Source organism: Canis lupus, chromosome 1, assembly GCF_048164855.1.
Source record: "Canis lupus baileyi chromosome 1, mCanLup2.hap1, whole genome shotgun sequence".
In the NCBI taxonomy this organism is placed as follows: Eukaryota; Metazoa; Chordata; class Mammalia; order Carnivora; family Canidae; genus Canis; species Canis lupus.
Window position 1 is genome coordinate 49943441 of NC_132838.1, and position 26829 is coordinate 49970269.

At 49.7% G+C, this 26829-nt stretch overlaps 2 protein-coding genes across 10 annotated transcripts; both read left to right on the forward strand.

Annotated features, from left to right (window-relative positions):
* Positions 1-557: 557 nt before the first annotated feature.
* MRPL18 (mitochondrial ribosomal protein L18) lies at positions 558-5399 on the forward strand. Of its 2 annotated transcripts, none has more exons than XM_072829737.1 (4): positions 558-777; positions 1016-1202; positions 4294-4354; positions 5010-5399. In XM_072829737.1, the coding sequence occupies exons 1-4, from the start codon at positions 684-686 to the stop codon at positions 5079-5081; spliced, it is 414 nt and encodes a 137-aa protein (XP_072685838.1). In that variant the 5' UTR covers positions 558-683; the 3' UTR covers positions 5082-5399. The 2 variants fall into 2 exon arrangements, with proteins under 2 accessions (XP_072685838.1, XP_072685827.1); XM_072829726.1 differs by having other exon boundaries at positions 563-777; positions 4294-4525.
* A 1483-nt stretch (positions 5400-6882) lies between these two features.
* PNLDC1 (PARN like ribonuclease domain containing exonuclease 1) lies at positions 6883-24575 on the forward strand. 8 transcript variants are annotated; one of them, XR_012032676.1, is made up of 19 exons: positions 6883-7016; positions 7413-7470; positions 7722-7795; positions 8829-8868; positions 9601-9724; positions 9887-9975; positions 11528-11676; positions 13225-13301; positions 13485-13628; positions 14060-14129; positions 15696-15781; positions 17197-17252; positions 20254-20318; positions 20718-20771; positions 20969-21011; positions 22462-22561; positions 22864-22957; positions 23155-23253; positions 24308-24575. XR_012032676.1 is itself a non-coding variant. In XM_072829750.1 (19 exons), the coding sequence occupies exons 1-19, from the start codon at positions 6941-6943 to the stop codon at positions 24369-24371; spliced, it is 1644 nt and encodes a 547-aa protein (XP_072685851.1). In that variant the 5' UTR covers positions 6883-6940; the 3' UTR covers positions 24372-24575. The 8 variants fall into 8 exon arrangements, 5 of the variants coding, with proteins under 5 accessions (XP_072685851.1, XP_072685860.1, XP_072685870.1 ...); XR_012032678.1 differs by having other exon boundaries at positions 22462-22528; XM_072829750.1 differs by having other exon boundaries at positions 22864-23039.
* The last annotated feature ends 2254 nt before the right edge of the window (positions 24576-26829 follow it).

Genomic DNA, 26829 nt, shown 5'->3' on the forward strand with positions numbered 1-26829 from the left:
AAAGTGGACGGTGGGGCGGAGCTTGCAGTTGGGGTGTGACGAGAGGGCGGGCCTCTCCCGGTTCGGCTGCACTCCTGAGCGAGTTCGGCAGGTTCCCTAAGGGTGTTCAGAGAGGACGTGGCGAGTCGGGGCTGACTTCCGAGCCCACGAGCATACGCTTGGGGGCCTGAACCTGGGTGGGACGGGCCAAGTGCTTTCTACGGGGAAAATGGCCACCACGGTTTCTGGAGAGAAACTGCATCTTGCGCTGCGCCGGTTCCTCCCGTTGCCCAGCGGGGCCGTGTGTGGATCTGACCGCGGTCGGCAGACGCTCTGCGACCGCAGGACCAAATAAGGCAACGTGAAGTTACGGGTGCCTCGCGCCTGCCGGTCCGGCGAGACGCCGCCCGCGACCTAGGGAGCTGCGCCCCGCCCCCCGCGCGGTGCTGCGAGGTGGTTGGCGGGCTCCAGCGTAGCGTGCGCCTCTGCGTGGGCAGTGATTGGAGGAGCCGAGGTGACTGATCGCTCCGTCGGCCACTCGGCGACCCGGCTCGCCAGTTCCGGGCGGAGGCGTCGGTGACCCCGGGGAACCCCGGGGAACCAGTTCTCCCTGAGTCAACATGGCTGCGGCCGGCGAGCGGCTGGGACGCCGGTGAGGGGAGGACGTGAGGCTTTTCCGAGGCGTAGCCCGCGATCCCTCAGCGATGGCGCTCCGCTCGCGGTTCTGGGAGTGCCTGTCGGTTTGCAGAAACCCCGGGAATTCCCATTTCTCTCAGACGACTCCTCGGGGGCTGCACAGTAAGTGTGCACATGCAAGTCGTGTTTTGTAGTCCACCCCGCCGAGCAGCTTACGGGCCGACAGCGCTGTGACGACAGTACTAGGACCTGTGATGACTGCGTCCCGTGACCAGACTTCCCTCCCTCCCTCCCGGGGAGCGAGGATTCGGGGAGTGGACGGGGATAGCGGTTGGGCCTTATTCCCGTTTTGTCCGTGTGTGTCAGTTTTTAAGATACGCGTGGTGGTTCCCGTTCTTAGGGTGTGGGGTCGCAGCGCTGTCAACGAGTGCCGAGCCCGCGGCGAAGCCTGAAGTGGACCCTGTGGAAAACGCAGCCGTCGCCCCAGAGTTCACCAACCGGAACCCCCGCAACCTGGAGCTCCTAGGTGTGGCCAGGAAAGAGCGGGGTTGGGGGACAACCTGGCCCTCCCGGGAGTTCTGGCACAGGTAACTGCGGCGGCCGGTTAGCCGACCGACGGAGCAGTGCACGCTGCCCTGCAAAGCGTTCCTCAGCTCAGTCCACAGGCCGGATACTTGTGGCGATTCTCTTCTCGGGAAACCGCCGTTTGGTGGTGGAGGAGGGTTCAGTGGCCGGGGGCGGGGACACAAACCAACAATAATGGAAGTAAATAAATGAATGTCAGGGAGAAAATTTAAAGAGGATGATGTGAGGTTGGGGAGCCTGGGTGCCTGCTAAGGCCCCTTCTGAAAGATAAGGTAACCTGCCTAGAAGAGCACTCCCAGCAGAAGAAACGGCTGGGGTGGGTGGGAATGGGAATCCTTTCCTAAGGACTATATAAAATTGTAACAGGAAGTTAGAGTCATAACTATGATATATTCATTCCACAAACATTAGGCCTATGGCACTTCATAGGCATTGTGCTAGATGCAGGAGATGCAAAGAAAGTAGATTTCATCCTTGTTAGCAAAAATTTTAGGTTTTGTTTTGGAAGATGGAATAGGGATAATAAAATTTTACGATTGCTGTGATGCGTTTTTACTTAGTGTTCATAGGAGGAGTCAAAGAAAGGGAGTAGGTAGGTCACTTTTGAAATAATTTGGATCTTAAGTCTAAAATTCTTTTGAAACCCAACCGTTTCAACTTAATATTTGGACCATCTAAATAGAGATGTATTTTCCCACTTTTTTTAATTTCCTATCTGCTATATTCACATTATCATCAGTATGGAATTTTGGCATATTATAGTGGGAAGTGACCTCAGAGAAGATGAGTCCTGTGCCTTTGTTGGACAAAGGTTCAACAAATGGTTTAACATACAGATCAGCAAACGATGGCCAATGGGCCAAAGTTGGCTTGCAAACTAAAAATTTCTTTTTTAAAGTGTGAAAACAAATTTCAAAAAATAATATTTTGTGACGTGAAAATTATATAAAATTCAGATTTCATTATCCACAAAGAAATTTTTTTTTTAATTTTTATTTATTTATGATAGAGAGAGAGAGAGAGGCAGAGACACAAGCAGAGGGAGAAGCAGGCTCCATGCACCGGGAGCCCGACATGGGATTTGATCCTGGGTCCCCAGGATCGCGCCCCAGGCCAAAGGCAGGCGCTAAACCGCTGCACCACCCAGGGTTCCCCACAAAGAAAATTTTATTGTAACATACCACCACTCATTCTCACCTGGCTGTTCTAGTGTTAACTGTGGCTGAGTTGAGCAGTTGCAAGAGACCCTACGGCTTATAAAGCTTAAAGTATTTACTATCTGAGACTTTAGGGAAAAGGATTGTTGACCCTTGATTAAGAAATTGTGATTTTTCACTAGGGCTTCCAGCAAAACCAGGTGTAGAACCCACATTTCTCAATCTAGTGCTTTTTCTGCTGTTTCACACTAAGAATCCTAGTGTGATCTCTAATTTTAGTGTTTTCTTTAACGTGAGCTTAATTTTTAAACGTGTAATATAAACATATGCTATAAAATCCAAAGGGGGGATAGTTTGTGTATCCTTTTAGAGAGAATTTGTGTATACCGGTATAAACTTATAGTTTTAAATTACAAATCTTAGCACACCATGTACACTGTTATTCATCTGAATCCTCTCCGCTCCCTTCAAAATACATCTTGGAAATCCTTTATGGTGTTTAGGAACATTAATTCTGGGGCCAAAACCCTGGACTGAAGTCCTAGCTCCATTACTTACCATTAGTTGTGATCTTGTTAAAGTTTCTAAACCTTTCTGTGTCAGTTTCTGTGGCCTTAAAAAAAAAAAAAAAAAAGATTATGGGCAGCCCTGATGGCTCAGCGGTTTAGCACCGCCTTCAGCCCAGGGCCTGATCCTGGAGATGCAGGATTGAGTCCTGCATTGGGCTTCTTGCATGGAGCCTGCTTCTCCCTCTGTGTCTCTGCCTCTCTCTCTTTCTGTGTCTCTCATGAATAAATAAATAAAATCTTTAAAAAAAGAGATTATTTTGAAACATGAGCTATCCCAGTAAACAAGACCGTGCCTGACATAGTAGGCACTCAATAAATGGTCAGCAGCATTCTTTCTGGTAACTATAGAATACCACTGCATGGATGTTTTAGTTAGCTAGCTCCATACTGATGATTACCTTAGTGATCCAAACCATGTTGCAATGAATTGCGTATGCATCTCATCAGTGACCTGAGTGTATTTTTCATGGGCCTAAGTATTAATATTTTGTTTCTGGGAATAGTCTGTTCAAATCATTTGCCTACTAAGTTAGTGGGGGTTTTTTATTGAGAGGAGGCTTTTTACAAATGGAAATTAGTCCTTTGTATAATATGTGTTTTAAGTATTTTTTGTTTCTTGCTTGCCTTTTGACTTCAGTTTACTGTTTTTTAAACTGTAGAAAACTTTTTTCTTTATAAAAGCTGGATGATATGGTTTGATGTCCTATTTAAATAGGCTTACCCTGAGATTATTAAAAAAAAATCCTGCTTGCTAGTATTCCTGTTTCAGTTTTTAATTTAAACCTTTGATTGCTCTTTTATTTATTTTGGTGTTAGCTGGAAAGTAGAAGCGTAGAATAAGTATATCCTTCCTCATTGGAAAGTCATAACTTATAGCTCTGCCTCCTCGAATCCTTTTTTGAAGTAGATGTTATATAATAATTCTCACATCTGGGATCCCTGGGTGGCGCAGCGGTTTAGCGCCTGCCTTTGGCCCAGGGCGCGATCCTGGAGACCTGGGATCGAGTCCCATGTCGGGCTCCCGGTGCATGGAGCCTGCTTCTCCCTCTGCCTATGTCTCTGCCTCTCTCTCTCTCTCTCTCTCTCTCTCTCTATCATAAATAAATAAAAATTAAAAAAAAATAATTCTCACATCTCAGAAATATCAAATTACTCCTGGATATTTGAGGTTAAGTGGAAGTGTTTGATTTATTGAGGATATTGTCATAAAGACAGGAAAAATACTTTTCCCAAGTAAAATCCAGGTTAACTGTGTTGAAGTAAACAAATTGAACATAGCGTTCTAGAGAAATATGGAGGCGTTTATTCACCTGAGGCCTTTTATCTTTAAGATTGTTTTGATTTGATTCTGTTCTCATCTCATTTAGGTTGCGAGTTATAAAGACTCAGCATCACGTAGAAGCACTCGTTGAGCATCGCAACGGCAAGGTCGTGGTTTCAGCATCTACTCGGGAATGGGCTATTAAAAAGCACCTTTATAGCACCAGAAATGTGGTGGCCTGTGAGAGTATAGGACGAGTGCTGGCAGAGCGATGCTTAGAGGCAGGGATCAACTTCATGGTCTACCAACCCACTCCTTGGGAGGCAGCCTCAGACTCGGTATTTTGGTTTTTGTACTTATTTAAAAGGTATTAATTCTTGACAACAGGTGCTTACGTAGTAACAATAGTTGCATTTATCAAGTTCTTTCCATGTAGCACATGTTGAGGTGGGAATGAGGTTGACATGCCTGACCTCATTCCATCCTCATTGCCCAGAGGGTCAAGATTAGTATTCCCAAGTCACCTGAGGCAGGCTTGTCCAGAGTCAGTCCAGGGTCACTGATTCTATCGCTGCAATGACCACCACTTTGCTTCCCCGTTCAGGTTAACATCTTGTCTGTATGATGAAACACTAGTAATCTTTGACATCTACAGTTTCTTATCTGTGTCATTATTAAGATCACTTTCTGGAAAACCAGTGTGGGCTTGGAAGTTAGCAAGGAACAAATCGGCTGTTTTATTTCTCTTGGGAAGTGAACTGTTTATTATCAGCTTACTTGTGCTGACTTAATCTTTTCCCTTTTATGGATCTTCAAAACCAGATGAAACGACTACAGAATGCCATGACAGAAGGCGGTGTGGTGCTGCAGGAGCCTCGGAGAATCTATGAATGAAATAGCATTGTTCCAAACGGGGAACTAGGAAGCTGTGAGGTGCTACGTCCTTCAGAAGAGAGCATCTGGAAGAAGGGCCAGCTGGGAGGTTTTGTACAATCCCGTAACAGTGTGGAACATTACTGTAGTTAAGGTCACTCCCTCCTCCCCTTAGGTCTGTTTTCGGGGTTGGGTGGCGGTGGTTAAATCGAAAGCTAAATTCTTCCCCTCTCTTGGACAGGAGAGAATTATCTGGGAAAAGCGGTTGCCAATTATAATTAACTTTCAAAGGACAAGTTAAATGTTTATAAGTTAATGAATAAAGGCATATTATGAGCACTTTGTGGTTACGTGAAGTTTTCTTTGCCTTTGAGCTCACTGTGGCAAGAGTATACATAGGAAGTTTGTGCAAACTAATTGTTACCACGTCCAGCTCATAGTGGGTGATCTCAAAAAATGGTATTTGTTGCTGCTTAGGGTTTGGGCCTTTTCTTAAAATAGGAAATGCTCTATCCATCAATTTACTATTAACAGTCTTAGTGCTATGAAGATAAAAGGGGCAGAGTGGGACCTTAGTTGGGCTCCTGAACTCTGACATGCAAAACGAGTTGTGAAAGAAGAAAGGAATGCAGTGAAAAACTGTAAGTGGAAGTGGAAAGGAGCAGGATTGGTGTTGCTAAATTTGCTTTGAAGTCAGGGTTTGTGGAATTGGAGGTGAAGCTTGAAATCATGTTAATCTAAGATGAAACTGGGCTAGGTGGGAATCATGGCAGCTCTCTACAGGAGTCGATTAAATCAAAGTAACTATTTTTGGCTATTTAAGACCGGTGTGAAGAGAAGACCTGTAAGTAGTTAAGGTGGCTTCTAGAGTACTTCCCAATTTTAAACATGTATCCCAATTATGTATTCATACAGAAGTGAAGTAACATTACTATTTATAATCTGAGTGTTGGATATTTTTAAAAGATATGTATGTACCATTTTTTCAAAGTATGCTTGGTTCTGAGAGGCCTTCAGGATGCAGTGACTCAGTGGCCCCTTTGTGATCAGTAACTACCCCAAGTGGGGACATTTAAAAATGTATAATATAGGTCTAATATTTTCTTCCCTCATCTTAAAAGACTGGAGCATCTCACTTTGAAGACTGTGGTTGTAGAAGGCTTCTCAAAATAGGTCTGGTGTTCAGAGGAGGACGTAAAGACCAAAAACTGGACTAGTATTTTTGGAATCCGCAGTGACAAAAACAGGGTTCACCTGGAAGTGACCTAGGGTTTTTCCTGCAAGGAATAGGATTGTCCTAGATCATCTCTGCACCAAAGATTCTCCAAGTTTGATAGGCAGTTCCTGAGGGCCTTTGTGGCAAGTTTGAGAGACTGTGTTCTAAATGATGAGCCAGAAAAAGTGAAGAAAATGATAGGATGGGGTGGCGGAGATTCAGGCACAGCTCACTATGGGCCACGTGCAAGGACGCGCTGATATAAACGGGACAAGGTGCGGCCCCCTGCCCCCGCGCTGCCCCAGCTGCGGTGATTACCTACTCACCGAAGTTCCTTCAGGTGCCCTCCGGGCATTATTTTCACCTACCACCCCTCTCAGTACCCTGGGTCTACCTAGGTGACTCACCTTCGGGCCACCGCAGAGCCATCTTTGCGGCGCCCGCCGGAGGGCTGGGCTCTGGCTGCGAAGGCGGGGGCTCCGGCAGCCCCGCGGGTTGGCGAGGTGTGTGTGTGTGTGGGGGGGGGTGGAAACACCTGGGGGCGGGCAGGTGGGGGCACGCGGCCAATCAGGAGCGAGTCCCTTAAGGCGGCGGCGCGGCGGAAGCGCGTGAAGAGCGTGGCAGCACGTGGCCGCACCGGCGCCCTGGGCCGAGCTGCTTGGCCATGGACGTGGGCGCCGACGAGTTCGAGCAGAGCCTCCCTCTGCTGCAGGAGCTGGTCCTGGGCGCCGACTTCGTGGGTGAGGCGCGGGAGGCGGCGGAGGCCGCGGCTCGGGTGGGCCGGGTGGGGGAGGGGCGCGGCCCAGCGGGGACGGGCGCGGGGACGGGCGCGGGGACGGGCACCAGGCCGCGGGAGGCGCCCAGAGGGCCTCGGAGGGCGGGGGGATTCCTTCCCCTGCCTGGGCCCCCGGGCCCCGGGCCCCAGTGCGGCCCCAGCAGAACAGAGCCCGTGGGGTGAGTGGCCCGCCTTGTCCTTGCTTTGGCTTTCTGCTTCTCGTCTTGACTCCGCCTGGCCTCTGAGCCCCGACGGTGAGCCGGATACGTTTGCCACCTGCAGCCTTTACGGCAGGAAGAGCTGGCAATGGTCTGCGTCCGGGGACCTTTGTCTTCCTTTATTTTTCTTTTTTGGCCTGCAGGTCTGGACATCGAGTTCACGGGCCTTCGCTCCAACCTGTCCCGGCCCCAACAGATCAGGTAAAGCCAGAGCTGCCTTCCAGCTGAGCTAGGGAGGTGTGCTCACCTGCGCCCTGCTGCCTGTGACTCTGGCACCTCCCTGCTCTTTGGCAGCAGTCACCGTGTGGGCAGTGAGGGGGCAGGACAGCACTTTGAGGGGTAGAGGGCCTGGGGACCCGGCCTTTGCCCCCAGTAGTAACAGGGTGCTGAGCCAGCAGGTGCCTCCGGCCCTCTCCCTGCCTGGGCACTGAGATGCCTGTGTTTTTCCACAGTCTTTTTGACTTGCCCTCGGAGTGGTATCTGAAGACCCGCCACAGTGTTCAGCAGTTCACCATCTGTCAGATTGGTGAGTGTGCTCTTCAGCTGTTTGTAAGGAGTTAATAAAGGAGGTGTTTGTATCATCTCCGTAATTCCCACTGGTTACAAACGGCCTGGACTCCTTTCAGAGAGCCTGGCTATTGTTTCACGTGATTGTTTCGTTTTGGGCTGTGTTGTGCCTGCAGGGGCCAACGCTGTGGAACAAGCAGAAACTGAATTTAGCAGCTTCGTTGCCATGCCTTACGGTTAATCAACGTTAAGGAGGCTTTACCATCATTCAAGGGAAGACCTGTAGGAATTTTGTTAACAGAAAACTTATAGAAACAAGGTTGTGTTATAAACATCTTGTCTGCAGCCTGGTTTGTTTTTTTTTTTTTTTTTCCAATAATGGGGCTTAGAGATATTTCAATATCAGCATAAACAGACCTCCATTTTTAACTATGTGACTCCCTAGTCTTACAAAGTGAATGCATCAATTGACTCAGTCTCCTGATGATGCATATTAGGATACTCTGTGTGTGATAGAACAAGCTGTATTAATTATCTTGGTTTGTATATATGTGTTCGGTATACCCCCAGCAGATTTTACTGACGCCTGTTTTTTCTGTGAATGATGCACATCTGTGTGTGTGCTCTATCCTTGTTCTCTGCTATTGTTCTATTGTGGTGTTTTTCATAATTATAAGACCTCTGTGAAAAGTATACAAAACAAATAAGTAGGTTTCTGTTGTCTTCCTCTACTTTGAAGCCTTCTTCATTTTGTGCAGGGTCTGTTTAACAGTATGGACAGTTTAAAGCCATTAAGTGTATAAATCTCTGATTTTAAAACTAGAAAAAATGTCAATATTCTGTGCATGAAAAACCCCTTGATGTTCTATTGTAGTATTTTCGGTATGAGTTACAGCTTGACAGTTCTCCTGTTTCCAGTCTAAGAGATGATCTTATTCTAAAGCATACACAATATCCCTAGGTGCAAAGTACTGGTCAAAATGTTGCCTTTCTGAAGCTCACTTCAGATAGGTTTTCTTTGGTATTCATTTCCTCTGTGCTCGTTCTTCTAGGATTGTCCGTGTTTTCCAGTATTGAAGGAGAATCAAACAAGTAAGTATGAAGACCTTTTGCAAAGCACCCGGCACTTGCCCACTAATCTTCTTCACCTGCTGCCCTCCACCTCCTGCCTCAGGGTCTGAACCACTTGGGCCCCGGATGTTCCGCAGTCTTCTTGCCCTTCTACCTGCTTCTGTGCCCTCTTACCCCACTGTCCTCTGCGGCTTCTGGCTCTTCCAAGTCTCTCTTGGCCCAGCATCTTTTCTGGGGCCTTTCCCAGCACTGAGCCCCCGCCCCGCCCCCCGCCCGTTTCTGCACCTGTGCCTCAGGGGAGCCGTTAACATGGTGTCCTAGTGAGGGTGACCTGGTTCCTGGGCACCGTCAGAGAGCGTGCCACACGGTAGGCTCGGGATGGGGAGTAGACCCTTCCCAGGGGGCAGGATCTCTGCCTTTTCCCTCTGGACCCAGAGCCAGGCAGGAGTACTAGGAACAGCCAACATTCAAACACTCCTCGAATGAAAGGAGGAGCCTGCTCCAAGTCTGCACTGTGAGTTAGAATTTTTTAAGATTTTTTATCCATGAGAGACACACAGAGAGGCAGAGACACAGGCAGGAGGAGAAACAGGCTCCCTGTGGGGAACCTGATGCGAGACTCAATCCCAGGATCCAGGATCATGACCTGAGTCAAAGGCAAATGCTCAACCACTGAGCCACCCAGGTGTCCCTTGTGAGCTAGAATTTTAAAGACCGTTTTGGCTTTTCCTTATGTTTATTTTTTTCTCATAGGTATGTAGCCCATTCATGTAACTTCTTTCTCTTCCCTACGACATTTGGGATTTTGGATTCCGAATTCTCTTTCCAGGCTTCTAGTGTTCAGTTTCTGAATCAGTATGGCTTCGACTATAACAAGGTATGGCAGCAGAGGAGGGCAAGGGGAAGGTTGGAAAAGTTCTTTGGTCCAGGTGGGCGGAGTCCCATTTGCCTTCCATGTGACCTGGACGAGGATGGTTTCTTTCCCCTCTGCTCCTGTGTGTAGAGGCTGCCTCCACTTGTCTCCTTGTCCCCTGTCTAGTTTCTCAAAAATGGGATCCCCTATATGAATGAAGAGCAGGAGAAGAAAATCAAACACAACATCCTGACTGGGAACTGGAGAGTTCGCAGGTAGAGCCTGTTTCTCCAGGTGCTTTGGGGGTAGGGGTGGGGGCGGGGGTGTCTCTTGTCTCTGTCACCGGCGTTCTTCTGTGTTTCCTGTGGGTTAGCGTGCTGGCGCCGGGGTACGGTGACCTCACGCCAGCACCTTTAGCTGAGTGGCTTTGGCAGCACACAATCAGCCAGACACCGCAGCTCCGAGTCCTGGCGGTCCTGTTCTCTCATCTCAGATGAGAGCTGTCTTACTGCATTGAGGACGATCTTTAATGTCTAAAAGTGAAGGGGGGAAAAGAGAAAACACAGACTCTTAACTCTACGTCCTCAAATGAAAAAGCAGGAACTTCATTCCAGTGCTGCAGGGGGAGAAGCAGGTTGTATTGGACTCACTCTGGGATGTTACACTGGCCTTCAGTGTGACCTTGGGGAGTAAATCACAGGTGACCATGCCAGTCACGTACCTTCGCCTGGACATCCTGCCCCATGTTCCTGAATTTGTGCACCCCTGAAGGCGGGGTCTCAGCCTTTTCTCTTTACCCCTCGAGGCCACTTGTCCTACTTAAAACCCAATACTGCTGTAGACAGGGCCAGGAGTGATGGCGTGATAGCATCGTGTGGTCACCTGGGCCCCAGGAAGACATGCTGGCAGAGTTGGATGGAGCTGAACTAGTCCTTTCAGCTCTTTGAGCTTTCGATTCTTTACCTTTATCAGGACAGGGTTAAAGTACCCTGATTTTTAGCTCTGGAATGTTGTAACTTGAATACTGGGTCCAGAAAACCATGTATTAGTAGAGGTTTTTTTTTGTTTTGTTTTAAGTAGGCTCTATGCCTGATGTGGGGCTTGAACTCAACCCCAAGATCAAGAGTCTTGTATTCCACTGAATGAGCCAGCCAAGTGCCCGTGGAAGTTTTTGTTTTTTTCTGAAATTCTTATTCTTGGCTTTTCATATAAAAATGTAGCTTTTTTTAATTTAAGATTTTGAGAGAGAGCACACGAGCAAGGGGAGGAGCAGAGGGAGGGGGAGACACAGGCTCCCCACTGAGCAGGGAGCCTGATGTGGGACTTGGTCCCAGGATTCTGGGATCATGACCTGAGCTGAAGGCAGATGCTTCACCGACCGAGCTACCCAGGCACCCGAAAATGTAGCTTTTTGTAAGAGAAGAACTATTTGAATTTTTAACGTTCTGTTATTTTCAAATGTTGGAGAAAAGTCTTTCCTCATCTCAAAATAACATCGTGTTCTTACGTTTCTAACATAGGAGAAGACGTGCTTACCAAAGTTCCTGTCTTTTCCTTATTTCACCAGATGGTGCTTTTTCACCCCAAACGCTGAATTAAGCAGACAGGCCTCACAGTAGTGCTTAGTGCTGGCTAGCTCCCATGCAGGAGAAAGGGATGGGACCTTCTCCTGCGAATGTATGGGAGAGTATGGGCCGAGTGGTTGGCGCTTTCTTGTAGAACAAGACTCAGAAAATATAGTCTTATTTGGATCTATTTTTTTGCTGAGTTGGCAGTGTTAAGACTGGAGTCCTCCAAAACTGCTGTCACATTAACTCTGCTTTTAAGGTTCTGGTGGTTTTCTGCAGCATCCCACTCTCATGTGCCCACTTTCAGTTCTCTGGATAAAGACCAGATCAAGGTGGTGATTGATGAGGTGACACGGTGGCTGGATTTGGCTGAGGAGGGCGACTGGATGACTCTCCCCGGTATCGCTGGTAGGCTGTCCCCCAGCCTGGGGTGTTGGGGCTGGTGACTGTTGGGTGCAGGGGTTGGGGGGAGCATACACTCTGCTCCCTGTGGGGAGTGTATGTTCTGGGCACCGGCTCAGCAGGTGAATTGTCGTTGGGGTTAAAGCTCTGACCTCAACTCAGAAGCTTGAGGTTTTCTGACCCATTTGGAGTTGTTTGTGTGTGTGTGTGTGTGTTTTAATTTTATTTACTTGAGAGAGGGCACATAAGTGGAGGGGGTGCAGGAGAGGCAGAGGGAGATGGAGAAGCAGGCTCCCCACTGAGCAGGGAGCCTGATAAGGGGCCTCGATCCGAGGATCATGACCCAAGCTGAAGGCAGACATTTAACTGACTGAGCCCCCCAGGCGCCCCTATTTTGAGTTTTCAGACTGAAGTCCAGCTCTGTTTAGAGTCGTCTTTTTCATCCCAATCCTGAGAGTCCTGTGGGGCTCTCTTGTTCATCTCTGCATTTTCTTCCCCTCATGGCACAGTGTAGAATCACAATGAACATACCCTGGATTAGTGGTTCTCAGGCCTGGCCTGTGACACCTCCTCCCAACCCCAGGGTCTCCAACCCTTTCCCTGGGCGTCCACAAGTTCGAAAGTATTTCAGAATCTCACTGGCCGTTGTCACTGTGCCTTTGCAGGAATAGTAGCCAGTGAAGCGCTGGTGGGTAACCCTGCCAGCACCTCGGCACAGTGCTGACTGTGGTTATTTCAATTTGGGTATTTTCAGCCATTTTGTCAAGTGAGAAAAGCAAACCTGTCACTTGCAGAAAAAGAACTCACAGAATTTGCTAGTGATAAAATTTGAGCTTTCAATCAGAAACTAAAATTCTGGGAAACTTGGCTCTGCCACCAGGAGTTTGACAGCTTGCCAATACCGAGACCTTTCTGATGGTCGGTGGCCACATGTGCAAGTGTCTCTTGTTGATAGCGTTTAACGAAATGTGTGAACTTCAGGAGACTCGAGTACCTCCACAAACCAGTATCTTTCACGTAACCAATGCATGAGATTACAAAACCATGGGCAGCGATATAATGGGTTTATTACATTTGTAAAGATTTTATTTATGTGAGAGAGCACGAGTGGGGAGAAGGGGAAACCGGGATCCCAGGACCCCGGGATCATAACCTGAGCCGAAGGCAGATGCTTAACCGACTGAGCCCTTGGGCTTGTTATTTTATTTAATTTATTTATTTTTCTGGGCTTGTTATTTTAAAAGAGAACTCTTTATGTTGTTTACCGCACGCTGTTCTAACGTGCTAAGTGTCAAAAGCTATCACCTACGCCCGCTTACCCCCCCCGCCGGCCACAAAGGCCCATCGGGGTACTCCATCTCAGAGTGGCCCTGAAGTAAACTTCAAGAATGGATGTGGATGTGAATGCTGTGCTGTCCTGTCATGGGGCTCCTGGGCTTAGGCACACCTCCGCGCTGCCTCTCCGTTGGCTCTATGCATCTCTCAACTCCTCCTGAGGAAGCTAGACTGCCGTCTGTGATGGTTCTATGCGAGCCTCATGTCTCCTTGCCACAGGCTTCCAGGCCTTTGAGGTCCAGTTGGTGCTGAGGCAGGCCCTCCCTGACATCTGGACGGTCCTGAGAGACCAGGGGGTGAGTTCCTACCTGCGAGCAGGCTGTCTCAGTGGCCCCATTTTCTCTCATCCCACCAAATCTGGCCTCTGAAAGGCTTTCTTTCTTTCGTCTTTTCCCCTTCTCCTCGTGAGATGAACCACTTCTTTGGCTTTGTTCCCAGGAACCCAGGATTCAGAGAACTTGTCTCTACTTTTGTCTCAGATTATAGTAAAAAAAGTGAGTAAACAACACCGCTGGTATCTTGAGAACACCTCCTGTGATCGAGAGAGCTGTTGGAAGGAGAAGATTCTTCTCTCTGCGAGGGGCTTCTCGGTGTTTTTCCAGATGCTGGTGAAAGCCCAGAAGGTAGGCAAGAAAAATCTCTTCTCTTGCTCTCTAGCAGTCCTTTGTATTCCTTGAGATAAGTGGTTCGTTCTTGTCCATAACTGGCTTTCTGGATCTAGCCTTGCTTCCCCTAAACTGATGAGTTAAGCTGGGACAGAGGGTCCGCATAAAACACTGTGGTTCTTTTCCGCTGTTACATACACGGCTGCTTCACTACTAGCTGACCTAGAACTGCTGGGGGAACCTTGTTTCATTCAGAGCCCCAGCGTGGACCCTGTCCCACATCCTCCTACACCCTGCTTGTCCTGGCCGTGGAGCGGTTGCGTCGAGTGTCATGAGGGTGGGGTGAAAGATCACAGTGGGTTCTAAAGCCACCCCTTCTGTGAGAGGGTGTTCACCTAGGATGTCTGTTCTTACACCTCTTCTGTGCACCTGTCGATTCGTCCAAGTAGCCCCTAGTGGGCCACAACATGATGATGGACCTGCTGCATCTCCACGAGAAGTTCTTCAGGCCGCTCCCAGGTATGGGTACACCTTCCGTTCCCTTCCCGGGCTTCTCTCGACCCTTGCAAGGGGCTTGGGTCCAGAGTGCTCCTGCAGTAGCCCTGACATGCACTGCTCCCCACGACTTGGTGGGCTTCTGCAGAGTTCCAGCACATCTGTCCTTGTTGCCATCCTCCCAGAGGGGAAGCCAGGTGACTGATTTTTCTGGCAGGAAAGCTTACATTTGACTTGATCCTCTGATCCCCATTATGGAAATTGTCCCTTATTCTCATATATAACCTTGCAAAATCAGAAATGGGAGCAGGAGGGAAGCTGCCTTCAATCTCAGCTATAATCCTAACACTTGGCTTTTTCCTCTGAGTTCTCACAAATTAGGTCGCACTACATAGTTGATGGTATGTTTGGCTGTTTGGCTCTCCCCACCACCACCCCACTTACCCAAAGCATGTATGTCATTCACTCAATAAATGCCAATTCGGTGGCTGTGTGGCCTTGTTTTATGGCTGGACCGTGCTTTTCTATGACTGATGCCCTTGCTTGGATATACAACCGTGTAGTGCTGCTGTTAAAGCACGGACTTGAGAGCCATGCTTGGGTCCTCATTCCACCCCTGTTACCTGTGTGAGCTCCAGCAAGCTACTTTCTCCATTTCCTTGCCCATAAAATTGAGGGTAAAAATAGAACCAACATCCTGATACAGGGATTAAATGAAGTCCTGTACACTATCTAGACAAGGAGGGCAAGATGGTGCTAAGATTTCCCCAAGAAATGTATTGATAAAACACCTTACTTTGAGCATACTAAGAAAATTGGGGGAGGAGTAGGGGTAAAATTAATAAGCATTCACCAGAAGAGCTAAGACAAGATTTCTAGGAGAACAAGAGCTGGGTAAGGAAAGGTCGGGGAACATGGCCTGGCCCTGTGAGAGCGCGAGGAGGTGTGGGCTGGAGATGAGTCATGAGTTGAGCCGTCCTCCTACGTTGTAGGAAATCACAGGTAGATGCCTAAAACTGGAGAAATTGGCAGCAGCATGGTGCTGCCCGTTGAGAGATCTGGGAACAAACACCCAGAGAAAAGGAATGGAAAGTGTGTGGGGAGTGGGAAGAGGAGAGCAAGGCTTGGTGTTGGTTGGTTTCGCAACAAACCTCTTTAAACTATATGCAGGTAGGCCTTTGATCTGAATATACCAATCAGTAGCTTAATTTATCAGGGCACTTATAATTTTTAGTTGACTTTTCTTGAATCTTCTCTGAACAGTCCCTTACAAATGACAATTTCATATCTGCCTTTCCAATAGCATTTCTTTCTCCTTTTTTTTTTTTCCCCCGTTGGCTAAAACCTTGCAAACTACATTAATGTTGACCATAGAAAATATCCTGAATTTAATAGTCATTGGCTTTCACCACCACGAATGGTGATGGCAGGTTGGTTTGAGATCTGTCAATTCTTAATGATTAAGAGCAGGGATGTTTTTAATTCTCGTTTTGTTTGCTTTATTTGTTAGCGTTGGTGACAAGCTAGATTGGAGAATCTTCTTCCCCATTTTTACCAACGTACCCTCTTTTGTCTGGTCTTTCCCTTTAGAAAGCTATGATCAATTTAAGTTGAATATCCACAACCTATTTCCCATTCTCATTGACACCAAGAATGTGACCAAGGACATCTGGAAGGTAATGAATGGGACTGCTTTGGGTTAAGGAGTGCTTTGTCCCAGTCACACTTCACTTTGTCTCTTTCTAAAAGTTTTTCCTGGAACCCTTCTCTATTTTACCACCAATATTGGCTTCATTTGTATTTTATTTTATTTTTTCATTTGTATTTTAGCGTTGGGTTATCCTATTAGCTTCCGAGTTTTTTTTTTTTTTTTTTTTTTTCCTTCAAGTTCTCATGTTTTGAATGAGTTCTCTTTAGCTTGTCTGATCTAAATAAGCATGTCATGGAACAGCTTGTTCTAGAGCTTGATATGAGTGATGAGTATTTGCAGCCAACTTCAAGAGCATCAGGATGGAGGAGGTTCTGAAAAATCTTTACTGAGCCATAAGGTCATGAGTTTTCCACCCTGAGCACATTAGTCACCTGGGAAACCAAGTCCTGACACCTGGGTCCCACCGCCAGCTTCCTGTGGTTTAGAGGGATGGGCGAGTGTTTTAAAAGCTCCCAGATGGCTTCTGTTGTGCAGTTAGGGCGTGAACTACACCTGGAGAAGGGACCCACCAGCTAGCTTAAATGTTTCTTAGAAATTAAACTGAAGAACAGAGAAGAGGAGTCAGATCAGCATTTTTTTTTTTTTTTTTAAGATTTTATTTATTCATGAGAGATACCCAGAGAGACCGGCAGAGACCTAGGCAGAGGGCGAAGCAGGCTGTCTGCAGGGAGCCCGATGCAGAACTCTGTTCTAGGATCCTGGGATTACGATCTGAGCCGAAGGCAGACATTCAACCACTGAGCCACCCAGGTGTCCCTCAGATCAACATTTAAAAGCCTCAAGCTGGTCACTTAAGATGAATTACTCAATAAGGGAGCCACAGAAATGGCACTGGGTTACTTGGTACATCTTTGCCTGGAGCTGTGTTCACTACTTGCACCTCACCAGTTCCTAGCTCTTAACACGCTAATGTGATGTTGTCTGTGTCCATGTGGTGGAGTCCTAGGGTGAAGCAGAGAGGATGTGGGCTGATCTGAGGGGACCGTGTGTACCCTTTGCCACACAAGAGTTGATGAGCTCTAAGGCAACCTGGAGTTCCCCAAGGCTTGCTAGTTCTCAAAGCACCTGGTGTTCTACATGTATGTCCTTGGCCATGGCTGGGAGCCTTGGAGGCATACATTTATGGAACCTCTTAAACACTTGTCTTTGAAGGAAGGTAGTAGTTGTTGCCGTTCTTCTAGTTTAGGTCTTTGGGTACTTTCTAGGAAACCCAAGATTAGTAGGTGCCCAGATATCAAAGAATAAGGAGATTTAAGTTTGAATAGAAAGAGGGGCTTATAGGGATTATTTTCTAGGTTCTTTAATGGCCATTTGGTAATCCTCAAAGTAGATAACAAAAGCACAAGTTTTATCTCCCTGATTTGTTTTCCATAATTTTAGGAACTGAATTTTCCAAGAGTTTCAAACCTTTCAGAAGTTTATGAAGTCCTAAACAGGTAAGGAATTTTTTTTTTTTTTTTTTTTTTTTTTTTTTTTTTTTTTAAAAAAAAGCAGTGCAGGGATTCTCAGTCCAGGGCAGGGGGAATTTTATTCTCCAGGACATGGCTGCAGTGTTGAGACTTTGGATTGGTATCTGCTGAGTAGAGGCACAGGACAGCCCCCCACAGCAGAGGATTCTCCAGCCCGAAATGTTCTAGTGCTGAGGTTAACCCTGTCTAGAGGGCCAGGAATCCAGTAAAATACCTACGGCTGATGATGGATTATGTGATTTTTTTTTTTTTTTTTTTTTTTTAAGATTTTTAAAAATTTATTTATGAGAGACAGAGAGGCAGAGACACAGGTAGAGGGAGAAGCAGGCTCCACGCAGAGAGCCTGATGTGGAACACGATCTTGGGACCCTGGGATCCTGACCTGAGCTGAAGGCAGACACTCAACCACTGAGCCACCCAGGCATCCCAAAATATTGATACTTCCTTTTTTTAAAAAAAAAGATTTTATATATTTATTCATGAGAAAGACACAGAGCGAGAGGCAGAGATACAGGCAGAGGGAGAAGCAGGCTCCATGCAGGGAGCCCGATGCAGGACTTGATCCCAGGACCCCAGGATCATGCCCTGAGCCAAAGGCAGACGCTCAACTGCTGAGCCACCCAAGTGTCCCTACGTGGTGGTTTCTGTTGGCCACGGTTTAATTTCTTTTGATTGGTTTCTGATTACTGGAGATAATCTCCATGAGATCAGGCTCGTCTCCTTTCATCTGATGGTGGTTCTCCTGGGCCCACAGCAGAGCTGGTAGATGTGCCCCCAAGCATTTGAGTGAATGAACGACCTCAGTACTAGGGACGACCCTGATCTTTCTGTAGGAGAAGCAGCTCCCACCTCCCTTCCTGGCCTTGACCCACTGTGGCCTGGGTGCAAGTTGGTGGGGACACAGGGCCTGGGAACCCAAGGGTGTAGGGGCAGCTCACCTCCTTCTGCCCCAGCTGGGAGGACTAGCACCCAGAGCAGCGGTGGGGAGAGTGCCACATTGCGGCAGCTGAAAGTGGCACCTTTTTGAGAGGTGATCAGATCTGTGCCTCTGTTGGTGGCTGTCTTCTGACCACCCCTTGCTGTGCCATGCCTGGGCACTGGGTCCTCCAGCGGCGCCCCTGGTCTAGTTACAGGAAGACAGTAAGAGGCCCTATGCGGGGAGTCTCCGCTCCCTCCCTGCCCTCCAGTGTTGTCTTTTTAAGAGTCTCTCCTGCCAGCCTGCACATGTGAGTGCCGCCTGTATGCAGGGCGGGGTGAGGGGGTGCTCTACATAGCCTTGGCCCACGGAGGTTGGGTTCTCTTCCTTCATGAACCTTGTTCTTGCCAGCTTGCTGGGTGCAGGCTCTGCCATGGTCGCAGCCGAGGGGCCGATGTGTGTGAGGTGCATTGTGTATGACCCACCCTCTGGTGCCTGGCACTCCCAGCCTCTCCCCTCCCAGGCCTTCCCTAAGATCCTTTCCCAGATTTCTGGTGGGTTTTTAATTTTTTTAATCCATTCTTCCTGGGGTCTTGTTCTTCCACCCACCCCTTTAGTTCCTTCAGGGCGGCTCCCCAGCCCTCCTCTTGCTCATGACCATGTCCCTGGGTGACTGAATCCACTTCCTTAGCTTCCACTGCCACCACCTGTGACTGTTGAGACCCCCAGGGCCCCTTGGCTTGCCCCCTGTCTGGTGGCCCTTCCTACCCGCATGGCCACAAACCACTTTTAACCTGCTCTGTTCTTGGCCCTCAAGCCCACCTCTGTGCCTGAGGCAACCCCTGCTAGGTCCTCTGGCCCCAGGCCCATGTGCATGTGGGAGGCTCTACTGGAAATGCCTAGGCTTTGAACTGAGACTCCTCAGGTTCAAGGTCTGGCTTTGCCACCCAGTGGCTTGTGAGCAACCTCTAGAGAATGACTGAATCTCTCTGGGCCTCTGTCTTCCCGCCTGTGACCCGAGTAAGTGGCCACGGGAAACCCACAGGTGGCAGTAGAGGTGAACAGCTCACATGCAGGGAAGGACTAGGGTCCCTGCCTGTGCAGTGTTGGTGTTGGCGGCTGGCATGGTAGCCAGTGGCCCTAAACCAAATGGGCACACACCTGAGACAGAAGCTGGCAGTTCTGAGGTGCTTGGCACTGACCCATGTTGAGAGGCTTTGTTGGAAAACCAAGGGAAGTTTTCCTCGTGGAGTGCCCCCACCTGTGCCTGAGCCGGGCCAGGCCAGCCACTCCTAGTCGGCTGACGCCCTGAGCATGCCCGGAGGCTTTCTCGTGTGCCCTTCCTCTGTATGCCTAGCATCCCTGCCTTCGCCCCGTCCTCTCTCGTTGCAGGCATGCAACCTGTGGGGCATCTCAGGGCCTGTCTGGCTCGTTTCCCATCGACACTGGTGTGATCTTTTAAAACATGAATCACCTGGGCTGTGTTTCTGGGCTGTCTTCCCCATGTTTCTGAAAGGGCTTTCCATACCCCCTCACCTCTCCTCCCCGATCATCCGAGCTCTTTTCCTGGCCCCTGCCCTTCCCATGGGGGCTTTGGCCACACTTAATGCCTCAGTGGCACTGTTTGGGCCTCGCTGCCTTTGCCTGTTCTCCATGTTCAACTTGCCGGACACCTCTTTGTGCCTCCAACCGTATGAGTTCCTGTGGTTCAGGACTCCTGGGGTGCTGCTGCGGTAGTGGGACCAGCTCCCAACCTGCCCTTTAGACCACAGGGTAGTTCCAGGCAGAGCTGATGCCAAGTGTATCAGGCTCGGTGCATGGCAGTTGCTCAGAGTGAGTGACCCAGCTGCAGCCTCTGGCACATCTGCCCGATTGCCTGGTTACCAAGACCCTACCTCCCCCCCCCACTCCTGGGTTTGTGCCTTTTTGTTCTTTTTAGAAAGGCACCCCAGTCTCTAGGACCCTTTTATTTTTATTGACTTAACGTGGTGTGGAGAGCCCAAGAAGGGCTTATTTGCAGTGACTGTTCCTTACGCTGCTTTTCTCTACTAGTGACTTGAATCCTACCAAAAATTCTGGGCCAGTGGTTATTCATGCAAGCAAGTGTGAAAAATACGGTATGTTCCTGTGAGTGTATGCTGCTCCATGGTTGGCAAAGTATTGAGGTGCCAGGGATGAGGCCTCGCCTCTCCTGATCAGGGGCAGGTGTGTGGGAAGGTCACATGGGGTGCTCTATGTCTCCCCTCTGCCTTATGAAGGAGCCATCCTGGAAGGGATCGTAACTCCTGGGGGTCCTCTGCCCCCTTTGACATGTGGCTGGCTTGCTGGGCGGCGGGAGCCCACGGTGAAGACAGGCGGGGAGAAGCACACACACCTTTCTGGAGGAATGATGGGTGCTGGTGGTGTGTGCTTGGCCGGTGCAGGTGTGGAGCTGGGTGGGGAAGAGATTCCTCGTCCAGGCCGTGTTCTGATGGTGGCTCCATGCGCTCGCACGCTCTCTCTCTCTCTCTCTTCAGTTGAGACCAAGTACCCCCATGAGGCCGCCTATGACGCCTTCCTCTGTGGATCAGGTGAGAGTTGCTTTCCTCTGCAAGGGGGCTCCTGCTTTACTTGTGGTAATCTCCCACCATCCTGAGGGTCTCCGTTTATTTCCAGGTGGGTTGCACGTAACGGACACAAAGCAGGAGTTGGCATATTTTGAGGAGGTGATCCGGTTGAGCCTGGACGTGTGTTACATCTCTAGCTTTTCTCCCCCCCCCCCCACCAGTTCTTCTGAAAGTGGCACACTTGCTCCTATGGAGAGTACACAGGTGAGCGTTCCTTCCTTTCGTCCTGTTCCCGGAACAGTGGCCGCATTCTGAGCCCTCGCTGTAAGCTAAGACCTCCTGGCTCCTCTGGCTCTCCCAAAGACGGGGGGAGGCAGTATCATTGGGCAGGGATGGTCCCTGACTGGGCAGCAGCTCCCCCACCCCCCCACCCTACCCGGTGGAGGATGGCCTTCCCTGCTGGTCCTGGGCCCTCGTCTCCACTTTGGGATCGTTCACGTGCCAGGAGGCCAAGGGAGGGAGGTCAGCTGCAGGTCCCCGCACCTGCCTCAGTGCTTCCCAGTGTAGTATGCTGGCTTTATTACCCACCTGGTTCTCCTAACTGCATAAATCACAGGTAGGAGGACGGAGTGTTCTGGTCAATGAATGGCACCTCCTTGGGGCCTGTACAGGCTGGGGAGAAGGGGAGCTGCTTGGAATAAGGGCTGTAGGGAAGAGCTTCTTAACCCCAAGTTGGCATCGTAAATGCATTTCCCCATGGCAGCAGCATTCTTGATTCCTATGGCACCAGGCTCCTAGGCACCGATGCCACACTTGAAATATGTGTTCTGTAGCCCCGTCCTTGGTGTATGCATTTGATAAGTAGGAATTGGGCCTGGTGGAGGAGCTAATCAAAATTGTAGCAGGGTCTTTGAGGCTGACTTGAAACCTTTTCTGACTAAGAAAACTAATAATCATGGACTAATTTAACTTTGGTACTGCCTGCATTTGCCCATTTTAGTAATGGCTGTTATGCGTAGAAATACTCTATGACCTGTTGACGTGAGGCTGATAGCTTGAATAAGAAGTCTGTCCCCACCCCCTCCCCTTACTCTTTCCTTTGACAGCATCTGAGTGCTGACTGGGGAGGTACATGCATGCAAGACAGTGAAGGCTGCTAATGGCAGGGGAGCCCCATCGTGCCCTGCACCTGGGTGCCTTACAGCCTTTTGCTCTGAACCTCATGACTTAAAAACCCTCCTAGGTTTAGAGAAGTTCTATAGTGGCCTGGGGCCTGCCTGGCTCCAAGGCTTGTGCTTCTCCACGGACCTGTGCTCAGATGTGTGGTTGTGTCTGGATGGAGGTAGGGCATAGTAGAATGACGGCTGAGGGGCGGCCATTAGGAATCAAGGGTGATGTCCTGTCAAGTGCACCTCTGGACCATGGCCTCTCACTAATTCTCTGAGCCCATTGCTAACTTTTGTCAAGGAATTCTTACCAAAAGTGTCACCAACAGGCAGTGACCACCTGGAAGCCCTGCTTTGATTTGGGCCCTGGAGAGAACTTTGTGAGATTGGTTGGTGGGGGAAGCACGGTGATTTGGAGGGAGGAGGGGGAAGAGTGATCCGAGGCGGCCCCTTCCTCTGTTCCATCAGCGGACTCTTAGCTGTGGCTGAGGACCTGTGCTTGATCGCTGCTCTGCCTGAATGCTCTGGGGTTTTCTCTGTCCCTACAGTGCTGGTCCCATGCCTGAGCCCTCCTTTTCTCTCTACCTTGACGTGCTGGCTCCCTATGTGAACCAGGTGAATCTTATCCGAGCTGGGGTCCCTAAGATTGTGAGTAGCCTTTCTTTTGTTCCTTTCCCCTACTCAGAGGCATGTGCTGGGAAGCAGCCTGGTTTCCTGGGGGATATCTCAGAGGTGGTCTGATGACGACCAAAAACCAGAGTGAAGAGGGTGCTTCCACCCCGATAGGCTTGTTCTTTCCTTGTCTTCCTGCGCAAACCAATGCGGATGTGTACATTCCTTCCGTCCCCCTCCCAGTCCACACAGGACATCTTGTAGCCTCAGGATTTTCAAACCAGGTAGTTTGTCAGTGGGAATTTCAGAAAATCTCTGTTCTTCTCCCTGTCTTCTAGAACTTTTCTGGTCCAGATTGCCCCAGTATCCGGCCTCCCATCCTCCTCCTGCGTGTCCGTAGGTGGCCTGGGGTCAGCGAGCAGCAAGTCTATCGTGAGTTTCAGAATGTCTGCAAGTTTGATGTGCGGCGCCTCTCACGGAGCCAGTTCCTGCTCTTGACCAATAAGTTTAAGGAGTAGGTGCCTTGGCCTCCAGCCTGTCCTTGGGCCCCACAGCCCCTGTCTCCTAGTGGTCTCTTGGGGCAGCAGGTCTGATACTTGCATGCCTGACCTGAGAACTCCTCTTGGCAGCGCTCGGAGCATCCTGAAGGAGTACAGGGCCCACCCCACCCTGCAAGTCTCCCTGTACCGATACTGGAGACACTCCCCGAACATCAACTGCTTGTTACAGTAAGTGACCAGGACCAAGGCCGCCTTTCGGACTAAGACTACAATGTTGGTGGGCTCTGCATGGAGTGGAGTTCACTAGCTAGTGTGTGTTATGAAGGGGTCATTGACAAGTATGGTGACCTGAGCGTCGTTCGGTAATACCGGGCAAGCATTTACTAAACATCTGCTGTATTGGGTACTATTGTGGGTTCTAGGTTGCATCAGCCAATAAAACAAAATCCCTGTTCTCTTGGAACTCACCCTCCAGCGGGAGGTAACTGTGAACAAGTGAATTATAGAATAGATCAGGTGACAAGTGTGTGGCAAAAACAAGAGCAGGTCAGAAGGTGGGAGTAGGGGGCTAGAGGGGGGCTGCCGGTGAGGGAGTAGATGGGAACCCCATTAAAGTCTTAAAGGATGTGAGGGAATGAGCCCGGCAGAGCTCTGGGGGAGACTGCCTGGGTGTGGGGCCGAGGCTCTTGGGTGGGGAAATGTCTGGTGTGCCAAGGGGCAATGAGGAGACCACGGAGAGGGGCTGGAGAGGTTTGTGGGCCTGGTGGGCCCGGGCTGTTGGGAGGAGCTGTGGGCGGCCAGGTGAGGTGCTCTGTGTGAGGCAGGCTGCAGAGGGCCAGGGAGGTGGTCGGGAAACCAGGCAGGCATCCTGTCCAGTTGGGCTTGGACTGCGTTGGTGGCAGAGTGGGGTGCTGAGGCGGGATCATGGGCAGCCTGGAGCAGGGTCGAGTTTGGGTTTTCGGCCTGCGTGACACAGATGGAATTGCTCTATGAGTGTTTTGGCTGCTGGTTAAGAGCCTTATCTGTAGAAAACCACATGCTTGGAGAAAAATGTTTGGCTATCTTTTCCATCTGTCAACCTTTGATGTAAATCACCAGGAAAATGACTTGTCTGCATGTGTCTTGGGCCATTCTGCCCTGGAGTCAGAAGTTCATGTGGGGAGAAGGATGGGAAGATGGGGATGTTTGGGTGAGCGGGGCCGGGCCTGCGCGTCTGTCCTCTGGACCTGCCTGTCCTCACACGGCTGTCGGTGGAGCCGCTGACCTGCTCTCTGTCTTGCAGGGTCTGTGGTGTGGTCGCTACCTGGGCTCTCCTGGCGCTTCTCCTCGGAAGACCTGGCCCCTGAGTGCAGCCTGCAGCCCCTGTCCTATCTCTGCACCAACCTGGGACAGCCAAGCCAGCCGGGTTTTTTTTTTTTTTTTCTTTGTGGGTTTTGTTTGTATAAATCATATTTTACATGTAGACCGATCTGTGAGGTCCTTATGAGAAGCTTTGTTCTGAATGTGAAATACTGTAATGATCATCAACGATAAAGAAATCCTTAGATGTGGCACTTTGGTGGCCAGAACTTTTTCTTTCTGTAAATGGGGAGATGTTCCCACCCCTGGGAATTTAGGCTAGACCCCACCCCACCCCCAGAGGGTCTCCTGCACAGACCATGAGCACGGGAGCTGGACAGCAGGTGAACCAAAGACTACGTTATTTCTGGGAGAGAAAGTTTTGGCCGATAGGCCATTTCCCAGTTGGGAACCTCTACCAGCCTGAGTTTAGTAAAGAGGCAAAAAAAAAAAAAAAAAAAAAATGAAGCTAAGTGTCCATATGTATTTGTGATGTTTTTTTGAAGATTTGAGAGAGAGATTGGAAGCACGAGTGGAGTGGAGGGCTGAGGGGGAGGAGAGGGAGAAGCAGGCTCCCTGCTGAGCAGGGAACTGGATGTGGGGCTCTATCCCAGGACTCTGGGGTCATGACCTCAGCCAAAGGCAGATGGCCACCCAGGTGCCCCTCCCCTTTTCTCTTGTGGGCTTTTTGGGGCTCCGTCTCATTAGACGAGCTCCACATGCAGTAAGCAAACGTGAGAAGTGAAAAACACACTTACCTGAGTGTACCAAGTGACCATTTTGGCTTTCCAAGATTGGGGCAGGGCCTGACCACCAGAAGCTAGTTTGTGTAGTTCTGGAGTGAGGACCACCCTGAAGTGACTTTGAGACTGGAGTCTTGTGACTCCTACCTGCTGTGTGCACCTTCATTGGGGCGTCTGTGCTGGCGGTAGTGGTCTGTACCGGACCGTGGGGACGCTGGCTGCACTGCCTGTCTGCTGCCTCTTCTAGTGGTTGGGGGGGTGGCTGGGCCTTGATCATGTTTGGGTTCCATTTACGAGTTCTCCGGAGCCTCTCAATTGATTGTGTGCTGTTCAGAAGTGCCGAGTGCAAGGAGAACCCCGGGGTGTTGGGTGGGCTCGGGGTCCCAGTCATGGGGCCTCCCCCTCCCCGTGCTTTCTCGTTATCTTGTCTAGGTCTTCAGAGCTGTGCTTTTCATGTAGTTCTTTCTGCCATCATTAAATGAAAAATCCAAAGCAAAATGTAAACCAGCTGCCCCCCCTTCCCCCCTTCCCTCTGTCTGCCTCCTCCCTCTGTGGCTTGGACCCTTCTCCTTTCAGCTGCATCTCCCTTCCTTGTAAACTGGCTCACAGGCCATAGTGGCCACGTTGGCAGCCTGCCCCCAGCTGCCTGCCCTCCCTGGGACCTCCTGGTCCACTAACGCTATGCAGAGCCTCCCCTCTCCCTGCCTCTCCTGCTCCGAGTCCTCCTATGGATTCTGCGGCCAGGTTCCCCTGATCTTCCTGCTTGCTCCTGCCCTGTAGGCTGTGTTGAGCACCCTTCCTCTTCTGCTTGCCTCTGAGCCTCCCTGGCATCTCCTTTCCGTTCTGGATCTTTGCTGTTCTGATGGCCCCATCAGGGGTCGTCGGGCTTCTCCTGCCTCTATTAGGACACTTAGCACAGTGTGGCCAGGTCCTGGGCTGTCCCCTCACAGGTGGGCTCTCTGCTGTCAGGTCCACGGAACCTGCGGGTCCCTCTGTGTCTGTGTGAGCTGATGTTCCCTGTGCTGGAGCCTCTGAGCTACTTGGAATGCAGTTTGAATTCTTGGGTGCTGCTCATTGAGGCATCTTAATGATGAGTATCCTCCTGCACAATTGACGTGGTTCTGCCTCTGCAGTTGAGAAGGATGCACGGTCGCTCCACATGACCTTGGCCTAGAATGTCCTCGTGACCCTCTGGCTCCTGACATGACTCCAGTCCTTGCTCTTTGGCTGTTTGAATCTTACGTGTAACTGATGAGATGTTTTAGCATAAGAAAAATCATGAGTGGAAATAGCAATCTTAAAATTGTCATCTTAAAATTAGCCTTTTTAGATCTTTCAGGTACCTTTTCTCTGAGAGAGAAAAGTTCATGTCCTTGGGGCACCTGTGTGACTAAGTCGGTTAAGCACCTGACTCTTGATGTCAGCTCAGGTCTCGATCCTCAGGGTCGTGAGTTCAAGTCCCACATTGGGCTCCACCCTGGGCATGGAAGCTACTTAAAAAAATTCATGTCCTTCATGATCAACTTTAGAATACTTCCTAGGGAAAGAAAGTCTGTTACTTTCTAACCGTTAAACATCTCTATGCCATCTCTATAAATCTGTCTGAAAATCTAGTGCAAGCTTAATAATTAAAATGCTGGGCAGCCCCGGTGGCGCAGCGGTTTAGCGCCGCCTGCAGCCTGGGGTGTGATCCTGGAGATCCAGGATCGAGTCCCACATCGGG

Excerpts from the sequence above, each read along its gene's own strand:
- MRPL18 (XM_072829726.1), top strand. The coding sequence starts at position 684 with ATGGCGCTCCGCTCGCGGTTCTGGGAGTGCCTGTCGGTTTGCAGAAAC. Across the intron at positions 778-1,015 it reads GACTCCTCGGGGGCTGCACA|GGTGTGGGGTCGCAGCGCTG; the intron begins GTAAGTGTGCAC and ends TCCCGTTCTTAG. Across the intron at positions 4,526-5,009 it reads GGGAGGCAGCCTCAGACTCG|ATGAAACGACTACAGAATGC; the intron begins GTATTTTGGTTT and ends CTTCAAAACCAG.
- PNLDC1 (XM_072829750.1), top strand. The coding sequence starts at position 6,941 with ATGGACGTGGGCGCCGACGAGTTCGAGCAGAGCCTCCCTCTGCTGCAG. Across the intron at positions 7,471-7,721 it reads TCCCGGCCCCAACAGATCAG|TCTTTTTGACTTGCCCTCGG; the intron begins GTAAAGCCAGAG and ends GTTTTTCCACAG. Across the intron at positions 9,725-9,886 it reads ATGGCTTCGACTATAACAAG|TTTCTCAAAAATGGGATCCC; the intron begins GTATGGCAGCAG and ends TCCCCTGTCTAG.